Source organism: Limulus polyphemus, unplaced genomic scaffold (assembly GCF_000517525.1).
Source record: "Limulus polyphemus unplaced genomic scaffold, Limulus_polyphemus-2.1.2 Scaffold452, whole genome shotgun sequence".
Taxonomy (NCBI): Eukaryota; Metazoa; Arthropoda; class Merostomata; order Xiphosura; family Limulidae; genus Limulus; species Limulus polyphemus.
In genome coordinates this window covers 188495-198330 of record NW_013666062.1, presented here as the reverse complement: position 1 = coordinate 198330, position 9836 = coordinate 188495, and the positions used below count along the sequence as shown (strand labels likewise).

Sequence of the window (9836 nt, the reverse complement as noted above, 5' to 3'; positions counted from 1 at the left end):
TCCAAGTGTCATTAGGAGAAGGTAGGAATAACTTCTAACCAATGGTCTAGTTGTTCAGAGCCTGAATAAGGAAGCAACTGTTATAAATTAGCTACAAGTGTATCCAAGTGTCATTAGGAGAAGGTGGAATAACTTCTAAACCAATGGTCTAGTTGTTCAGAGCCTGAATAAGGCAGCAACTGTTATAAATTAGCTACAAGTGTATCCAAGTGTCATTAGGAGAAGGTGGAATAACTTCTAAACCAATGGTCTAGTTGTTCAGAGCCTGAATAAGGAAGCAAATTTTATAAATTCCAATAATTGTTTAATTGTTTTGTGTAATGAATTTGTGAAATTTCAACACATTTCATAGTGAGCCCCCCACCCCCCTAATCAGCAACATGTTTCATGGAAGAGATAAATTTAAGAACATGGCCAATTGTTTTGTATTGATGATTTGGTAGTGCAATATAATATATATATATATATATATTGTGTGTGGAAAATGTTGATTAATTTTTACATAGAGATGGTATAAAAAAGAAACTTATAATTGTACTCCTTGTACAACTTTTTGAAACAATATATGTATTAGTAATGTAAAGACACTTTCTGTATTATTTAAGAGTTTAAGCTAAATAATTTTTTGGAATATATTTAAGAAGCAGACATTTTTGCTTGTATTCAAAGCAACTGTCAACAATAAAACCTGAAATTAATGATTTAGTTTCTTCTAAACTTGAAAAGTAAAGAGAATAAATATATATTTGTTAATAACGACTTCTAAGGGCATAATTCATGTAGAATATTTGAAGATTTAATAAAATTAATATCACCATTTTATGGTCACTGGATCTCTTTCCAGTGAAAGCAGCTTCTTCAAAAATTTATGAACAACGTGATTACAGATGTGTATACAATTTTATATATAAACCTTTTTAGGCAATTGGGTTTGTGAAATAATGTTAAAAATAAAAGTTGAAATTATGACCTTTTATTGTCTTACTATTTCAGGATCTTGTATGCCTTTTTTTTTACTCCCACTCTCCCACATTCAGCAAAATATTGTTCTCTGAAAAAAGTGATAGGAGTTTTAAATCAATTAATTGTTCTCATATTAAAACTATATCCAGCTATCTTACACAACTTGTATATCATAAATACCATTAGGTGAAAAGTTATTTCAGATTCTTTGAACATTGTAACAATTTGCATTTAACATTTATATTCATATATATATATATTTGAAGGATCCAGGCATAAGTAGTGGAGAGGAGCCAGGGACTTACCCTCCTTATGATCAAGGTCTTCAGATGGATATTTTTGTTAAGAACAGTACTGGCCAGATATTTGAGGGAAAAGTAGGTTTTTTTATCTGATTATACAATGTTTAACATCACACTCTTAATTTTAGACATTTAAAATAAGGATGATGTTAAATAAAACTTGTTAGAAATGTTTTTGCTCATTTCATTTTTTAGTATGTAGTTTGTATTCTTTTAGGGAGTTTTGGCTTACCAAATTTTAGGGCTGTGTTAACCCTACCAAGACAAGTCTTCTTATAATCATGGATCAAAAGTCATTTTATTGCATTTGTAGACTTGCATTCAAAATTTTATTGAACTGCAATTTTGTGAATGTATGTCAGTAAGTTTGGTTTCAAATTGTACATTATAATTCAAATTTTAGTGTTATACATTAGTTAATTTCTTAATTTAAAAGTAAATATTTTAAAAAAATCTTAAATATCGATTTTTGTGTTTTCACGGGGTATGTTGAATGCAACATTGGTTCAAATTAGATGTTTGTCCTAATTCATAACAAACTTTATAGTTTTTTATGAATTAGAAACTCAAATTACCGATATTGACAAGCTAGAATATAAAATAAGAACCTTTTATTATTTCTATTTGCTGAGATATTGCTACATTTACTGAATCAAACACACTGAGCCCACCCACCTCTTTCTATTTTTGGAAATGCTCCTTTATATACACTTACTTCTGTATATGACACGAATAATCACTCGAAACCTCAGAATGTCCCCCACATGGTTTTGTGAGCCATTTTGACATGATATGTTGTTAATTTTGTTCTTTTCACACAAGATTTCAAACAATAAGGTAAGTCTTTATTTAACTCGAAATTTCATATTTTTTTAGACCCAAATACAGATTAGTTACTATGCTTGATAATTTATAGTGGAATTCTATGGTATCAGTATAGTAATTTATGATTTTTTGGTTACTTAAAATGTATATATGAAACCTAAAAAAAAATTATTTTCACATCCTCCATGTGGAAAATTCCATAAGGCTCAGCAACCTACAAGTGGCAAATGAGTACAAAGGTCATAACTAGAAGAGATAATTGTTTGTTTTACTTCTTTATTTACTGTTCTGTGTTTTAAGAAAAATAAGTTTAAGAACTTATTTGTAAATAGTAATAATGTATAATAATTGAAATGTGACTATTTTACAAAATACTAGTCTACTAAACAGCCTAAACAGGTCACTTTGTGAAGACTAAAGGTCAGTTGTCAAGTGCATGTATGGTGCATCGTTGTAACTTTTGTATTGTTAGCCAGGCATGGCTGGAAGGTCAATATAATAAGAATAATAAATATATATAAATGTATAATGTTATGAGATTTAAGCTATTTAGACTAAACATTTGTGTTATAATCTGTAATCATTCTAGAATGAAAAAATCATAATTTATATTTTTTCCTAATTTTTTAATGAGGTTTTAAAGTAGGTCAAATCAAACCAACCCGTAGAGAAATGCAGTAGTGAAAATAACAAATAAAATATAAAGTTTTGTCTCAAAAAAATTTGATGATAATTTGGAGATTATAAAGATTTCTTGTGAAATTTGAAAATGTTCTAATGCGTTAAAGTATCTTAAATCTTGAAAGCAAAATTGCTTTACATGTTGGATAGTCAACATTCTGAAAGAAAAAGGTTTACGAGAAAATCTTTAATTAAAAAATCTTAATACTTAATTTAAAAACCTAATATTTTGTGTATGAAAACCTTGTAATGTTTACCAATAACGTGCAAAATTTTGTAAAGATGTGCATATATTATCAAAAATCATAGTATAATTACTCTCATGGATACTCTAATAATTACAAGTTGGGTGGATTCCACCCAGCCCATAATGGAAGGGTTAAACCATTTGATAGATTTCTTTTCCTCAAAATTATACTCACTATTCATTGTTATTTGTTATGTTTATTTAATATCCACTAGTTTTTTCTCTACAGTGGTGCTGTTGTGGCTTGTACTCTACCTACAGAAAAACGTTTACCATAAAGATAGCACATGTATTTGGTGTAAAATATATATAATCCTTGTATTTTGTCATTGTTGTTAAAATGTTATTTAATCTAATCTTTTCATTTTCTATGTATAATATAAAAATTTCTGAATGATTCATATAATTTAAATGTAATACATAACCACATAACAGTATTTGTTACAGGACAGAATTTAACACCAGTATAAAAGAAATTCATAATTTATATTAATTTGTAGGTATGGAACTACAAGTTAGCTGTATTTCCAGACTTCACAGACCTCAGAACTGTGGACTATTGGACTGATCAGTTCCAGAATTTCCATAAGGAAATCAACTTTGATGGAGCATGGATTGTATGTATGAATGTGAAGTTTGAGACTGTGGTGCTGTGAGGGCTGTAATTCCCCTCACTTCACTATTAGCTGAATGTTGAGCAATAGCAATAGAGTATTAAAAGACAAAATTACTGTTCTTATTTCAATATTGTGAATTTTCTTTGTTGATTATTTCAAGAAAGTCTATTTATTTTTGTCTCCTAGTATTGTTACTTAGTAATAAAGAACTGAATTCACATAAGCTTAAATTGGCCATTGGAAATGAATATATTTTAAAGAATGTACTACCTTCATCTATGCTGCTGTGTGGTTACAATGCAAAGTTTAGTTTTTTTTTAATTGTTAAGCGGCTTTATTTTAAAAAAAAGTATTCAACAAATGAAAACTAACAATTTCACTAAACATTCAAATAAAAAGTAAAACTTTGAACTCGAGCATTACTGTTAAAGAGTTTCAGTTGTGTCAAAGTCAACTTATTTTTTGGAAGATGTATGATGTGTTCTTATGTGCAACTAAATTATTACAGAATGCCATTTTGTAACCTTGATCATTTTTTATTTATTTCTGTGAACCGTTGTTATCATATAGGACATGAATGAACCTTCAAACTTCTACAATGGACAAAAAGATGGTTGTCCTAAAGATTCTCCATTAGAACACCCTCCTTATATACCAGGAAATGACCCTTTGTGTACGAAGACCTTTTGTATGACTGTACAACACAACCTTTCTGTGCATTATAATGTTCATAATCTGTATGGGTTCTTTGAGACTATAGCAACAAATATGTAAGTTAATTATGTTTGTTCTTTTCATTTAGATTTTCTTAGGAAAACCAGCTTTTTCTACACTTTTGTTTAAGATTAATAGAAGCTGGTGGCTATATAGTCTCATCTGTTTTTTCTGTTTCCATAAATTACATGCAATTGTTGTGTTTTATGTATTTGTTTGTTTTTTAATTTTATGTATGCTTAATTATGTTTTATATACAAACTGGTGTTACAATTTCTTATTCTAGGACTTTTCTATAGAATGTGTAATTTTTATAGGAGTTACCTGAGAAATCTGTTACATATTTCTTGTTTATCATTTTGTATTGCATAATTACATCTGTAGTTTACATGTAAAGGTTTTTTCATGTGATAGAGATAATTAATGAACCATAAACTTTAATTACAGAATATTTGTACATGAAGGTAAGAAAAAAGACATTTACTAGGCAGTTTCAGATATTTACTTTTCTTTAGAATCATGAGCATGATTTTCCATTAATACATGTTTAATGATTGTTTCTAGACTCTTGTTCCTGGAGAATGTGACACATTAATCAATACATTCACATTTTAACAGTTTTTGCACCACCTTCATAGTTAGAAACACTACTTGATATTGAAATATACTTTTGTTTAAATCAAATTGAGGACATTTTTAAAATGACTAAGTATATGACATACAATTCTCTCATATTTTTTTAATAATTCTTAATTGAATTTGTCATACTGTTGTCAGTTGCAATTTATTAGAAAGAAATTTTGCTTCCTCTAGTAATAACTTTTCCAACTCTTCCTCATGAACATATTTGTAGATTACTTATCATGCTATTCAGTGGGTCTCAACCTAATTGTTTGTGAAACACTTGAATTTTTTTTATCAGTAGATCACAATGGAATCTATATACTATGCTGCTGCTTTTTTATGTTTTTTTATTAGTAAGTCATGATGAGATCTATGCACTATGGTATTGGCTTTTTCTGTTTTTATTAGCAGATCGCAATGAGATCTATACACTATGCTGCTGCTTTTTTATGTTTTTTTATTGGTAAGTCATGATGAGATCTATGCACTATGGTATTGGCTTTTCTGTTTTTAGTTAGCAGATCACAATGAGATCTATACACTATGCTGCTGCTTTTTTCTGTAATTAAACAACTTTGTCATGGACCAAGGATTTAGAATTACTGGTGTAGACAAATTAATCCAAATAGTTTTTCTCTCTGTCTTTGTAAACTTTGGCTTATGAAATATGATAAGAACAACTGAATACCTAAAGTAATTAAACATTGTGGAATTCCACTGGAGAAATAAGGTAAGAAACATATAGATATATATAAGTTTGTGTTCAGACATTTGGCACATCTTCACTTGAGCATGAGCAACAAAGAACAGCAGATAATTTCAACACACAGGCTGTAAGTTATCAGTTGAAGCTAGTGAAAAAAAAGCTATGGTTCTATTTATGGTGTGTCGTTGTTGGACTTAACAATACATCAGTACATAATGTTGTGCTCATTTAGCTACATCCTTTGACATGTTGATGTGACAGTTAAATTAGGTGGACAAAATGAACTATTAAGAGAATGTAAGCTATCTAGCAACAATTTTGTAAAGACAAAATCCATTTAAGTTAGTTCTTTTCGAACACCTGTCTTTATACAGATGAGAATTTTGAATTCACTTCATACTATGATGCTCAATATAAGTAAAATATATAATATGATTACTCAATCTTTTCCCTATAAAAACTTTTGCTATTTTTTAAAGAGTAAGAAGGTTGGATCATTATTAGATATTCATACACACACCACAGCTTATAACTTTCTATTACATATTCTTAATCACAGTGCCTTTTGTAATGAGTCTGCAACATTAAATTTGTCATATGTTTCATATCTAACTTTTCAACATATTAATTTTGGAAAGTTTTTTACTTGTAAGTGTCCATAAGATTATTTGGTGCATTGTAATGTTAAAAAAGGGTAACTTGATTATGAACCTAAACCTTTATAAAGTCACAACAGTTGTTCTATTGTTGCTGGTTTAGGAAATATAAATGCTTTTGTGCTCATCCTTCACAGCTTTTGTAGAACTCATCTATATATATACATTTCTTTTTCTTCACACTGTCCTGGTTAGAACCTAACTAGATACTAATGTTAAATATCAAATAATTTTTATAGACAATATGCAACTTTGTTTCTGAAGAAAAAAGAAGGCAAAATTAAATAAATTATACACTTATGAATATAATCTGGAAATTAATTTACAAACATAATTATGTATCTTGAAAGAATGATTAACTTGAAATGTTGATGAACTGGCTTTGTATGTGGTCCATAAAAATTTTTTTTTTTTATAATATCTTTTGCAAAATACATTTCTAAGTGGTTATAATATGGCTAGTTATCGTTTTCACTCATTTCCATATAATGCCTTGATAAATAGAACTATTTTTGATAGTTGATTAAAATGAGACTTTAGTAATTCCCATCATTAACTTCATTATAGTACCTGGTGGCCCGGCATGGCCAAGTGGTTAGGGCGCTCGACTTGTAATCTGCGGGTTGCGGGTTTGAATTCCCATCACACCAAACATGCTCACCCTTTCAGCCGTGGGGGCATTATAATGTGATGGTCAATCCTACTATTCTTTGGTAAAAAGAGTAGCCCAAGAGTTGGAGGTGGGTGGTGATGACTAGCTGCCTTCCCTCTAGCCTTACACTGCTAAATTAGGGATGGCTAGCACAGATAGCCTTCATGTAGCTTTGCACGAAATTCATAACAAACAAACAATAGTACCTGGTGTAGACACCTGTTTTAGATGTTTGGTTAAAACATTAATTATTATTTTCATTCATTTCTTTTTAGTGCATTAGTTAGAACTCGTGAGCAAAAGAGACCATTTATCATCTCACGATCCACATTTCCTGGTCAAGGCTATTTTGGAGGTCACTGGGATGGGGACATTTTTTCATCTTGGGATCATATGAGATGGACAATACCTTGTAAGTACAAAAATACATTTGCTACTCAAATACATAAATAATGTCTATGCATAGTACTGGGCCAGTAATGAGATAAAAATAAACAAGTAGTTTGGTTTGGTACCAGCCTTAACTTATGAGTTAATAGTTTCATTTGAGTTTACTTACTCTAACTTGTAAAAGTAATTTACTTATGTATGTTTATAATATACTTAGGTTTCCATTCTACAAACACAATCTATATTTTTCTTGTTGCCAGTAGTTTACTCTGTCTTACAAGTAGCAGGGGCTGATAATCCTGAGGATATAAAGAATGAAATAAATATAATTGTGACTCACAAGTTTAAAGTTCACATTTTTAGTGCAGAAAAATGTTTTGATTGTTACTGACACACCATATTTTGTGACAAAAGTAAATAAAAGCTTAGGAAATTTGTATTTGTTTTTTTAGTATGTAGACTAATATGAGTTTCATATTTCTGATTCATTAGCATTTTTGGCTTTTGAATCTACAATTCTGATATTACAACACAAAGGTTGTAGTTCTTTGGATCTTTCCATAACTGGTGGCCTTATTTATGTAAGAATCATAAGTTTATAAAAAAAAATAAGATCATGACTTAGAAATTTAAGTTTGAGCAGACAGTAAATTTAAATTGAGCCCGATATGCTTGTTGTAGTTAAATATTCTTTGAATTTTTAAAATTTAATTAGTTGAGATGCTTTGGATTTAATACATGATATATTCGGGTTTTTGTTATATAGGGAAATCATTTTTAATAGTCTTTGTTCACTTTTGCAAATAATATGCAGGAATCATTATTTATGCAATATATTATAGTGAGTTACTTATTTAAATCAATAGTACAAAAAGGAAACATAATTTTTTTTTTTTATGTAATCTGGATACCATATTTGAAAAATGATAATTTAAAGGTACTTTTTTAATTTCTCCAGTGGCTCAGTAGTAAGTTTGAGGGCTTATAATGTGGTGATGAGAACACATATAGCCCATTGTGTAGCTTTATGCTTGACATTAAACAAACAAAGCAATCATTCTGATAAGCTACTAGATGCTGTAACAACTGTTCTAGGTCCTTGAATCTATTGGTTAAAATTCCAAAATTTAAAAGAACAAATATTTTTAATATTTTATGCACACACATTTCACCACACCACCCAATGTGCTGCAGAAATGCCTGATTTTTGCCTTTACTTAGAACATCATATTAGTTATTTTATCACTCGCATTCTCTTAGGAAGCAATAAACTTCTGAATTTTAAAATATGAAATATGACAAATACATTTTTTAAGCACTTGTCAAAACGAGCAATATTTTTTGTCAGAATTCCATTAATTTTGTTTTACCTGCCAAGCTTAACAAGGTTAATTTGGCATGAAGGGCACATCCTAATAAAGCAGTTATGTAGCCAAAGTTTTCTAAACTAAAATGTAATATACAAACAGGTTTTTCACTTTGCCAACTTTTTCAGTTTTAAAGTTATTTAAAAACTTCATACCATGTAATCAAAATGGTTACTGGACAGGTCAGTAATTTTGGTTGTGTTAAAAGCTATCCTAACCCCTTCAAAGATTCAGTATGTGAGAACTTGGCTAGATGTAAGACATGGACATTTTGTGACTATGTTTTTAATTATTTCAAAAGCTTTATAACTAGTGAAAAAACAAGCATTTTATGCTTTTAATGAATTTGAAATTAAGCAAAGGCAAAGTTTAAAAAAAAAAGCTATGTATATTAATTTTGTAATATCTTATAGTGAAAAAACTGTTAAGGAACAAAAATTTGAAAATTATATATAGAAATTATATATTGTATTACTAAACTAGTCTCTTTAACAGCTATCCTGAATTTCAACATGTTTGGTATTCCGATGGTTGGAAGTGACATATGTGGGTTTAATGGAAACACAACAGAGGAACTCTGTGCCAGATGGTCAGCTCTCGGAGCTTTTTATCCTTTCTCACGTAACCACAACAGTGATGAACAGATAGTGAGTTGTTTACAGTTAATGTATGTCATGAAGCAGTTGTGTATTGGATGTATTTATGTAGCCACACATCATTTATTGCCCTGTTTTCTTGAACCAGTAGTGTTTTGGATGTTTTGTCATAACCACGGTTGTGATAACTTGTTAATCCTATTCAGGAATTAGTTGTGTTTGAGATGTATTGTCATAACCACAGTAATGATATCTTGTTAATGCCCTTCTTGAACCAGTAGTGTTTTGAATGTTTTTTCATAATCACAGTAGTGATAACTTGTTAATGCACTTCATGAATCAGTTGTTTTTTGGATGTTTTGTCATAACCACAGTAGTGATAACTTGCTAATGTCTTTCATGAATCAGTTGTTTTTTTTAATGTTTTGTCATAACCACAGTAGTGATAACTTGCTAATGTCTTTCATGAATCAGTTGTTTTTTTTAATGTTTTGTC

At 29.5% G+C, this 9836-nt stretch overlaps 1 protein-coding gene across 1 annotated transcript in view; it reads left to right on the top strand.

Moving 5' to 3' along the window:
* The window catches only part of LOC106458373 (lysosomal alpha-glucosidase-like), a 43686-nt gene that overhangs the window by 20656 nt on the left and 13194 nt on the right, over positions 1 to 9836 (top strand). Inside the window, exons 7-11 of the mRNA XM_013917880.2 lie at positions 1230 to 1340; positions 3519 to 3635; positions 4206 to 4405; positions 7263 to 7399; positions 9240 to 9391. Of these exons, the coding sequence (XP_013773334.1) occupies positions 1230 to 1340; positions 3519 to 3635; positions 4206 to 4405; positions 7263 to 7399; positions 9240 to 9391 (717 nt within the window). The remainder of the gene's footprint in view (positions 1 to 1229; positions 1341 to 3518; positions 3636 to 4205; positions 4406 to 7262; positions 7400 to 9239; positions 9392 to 9836) is intronic.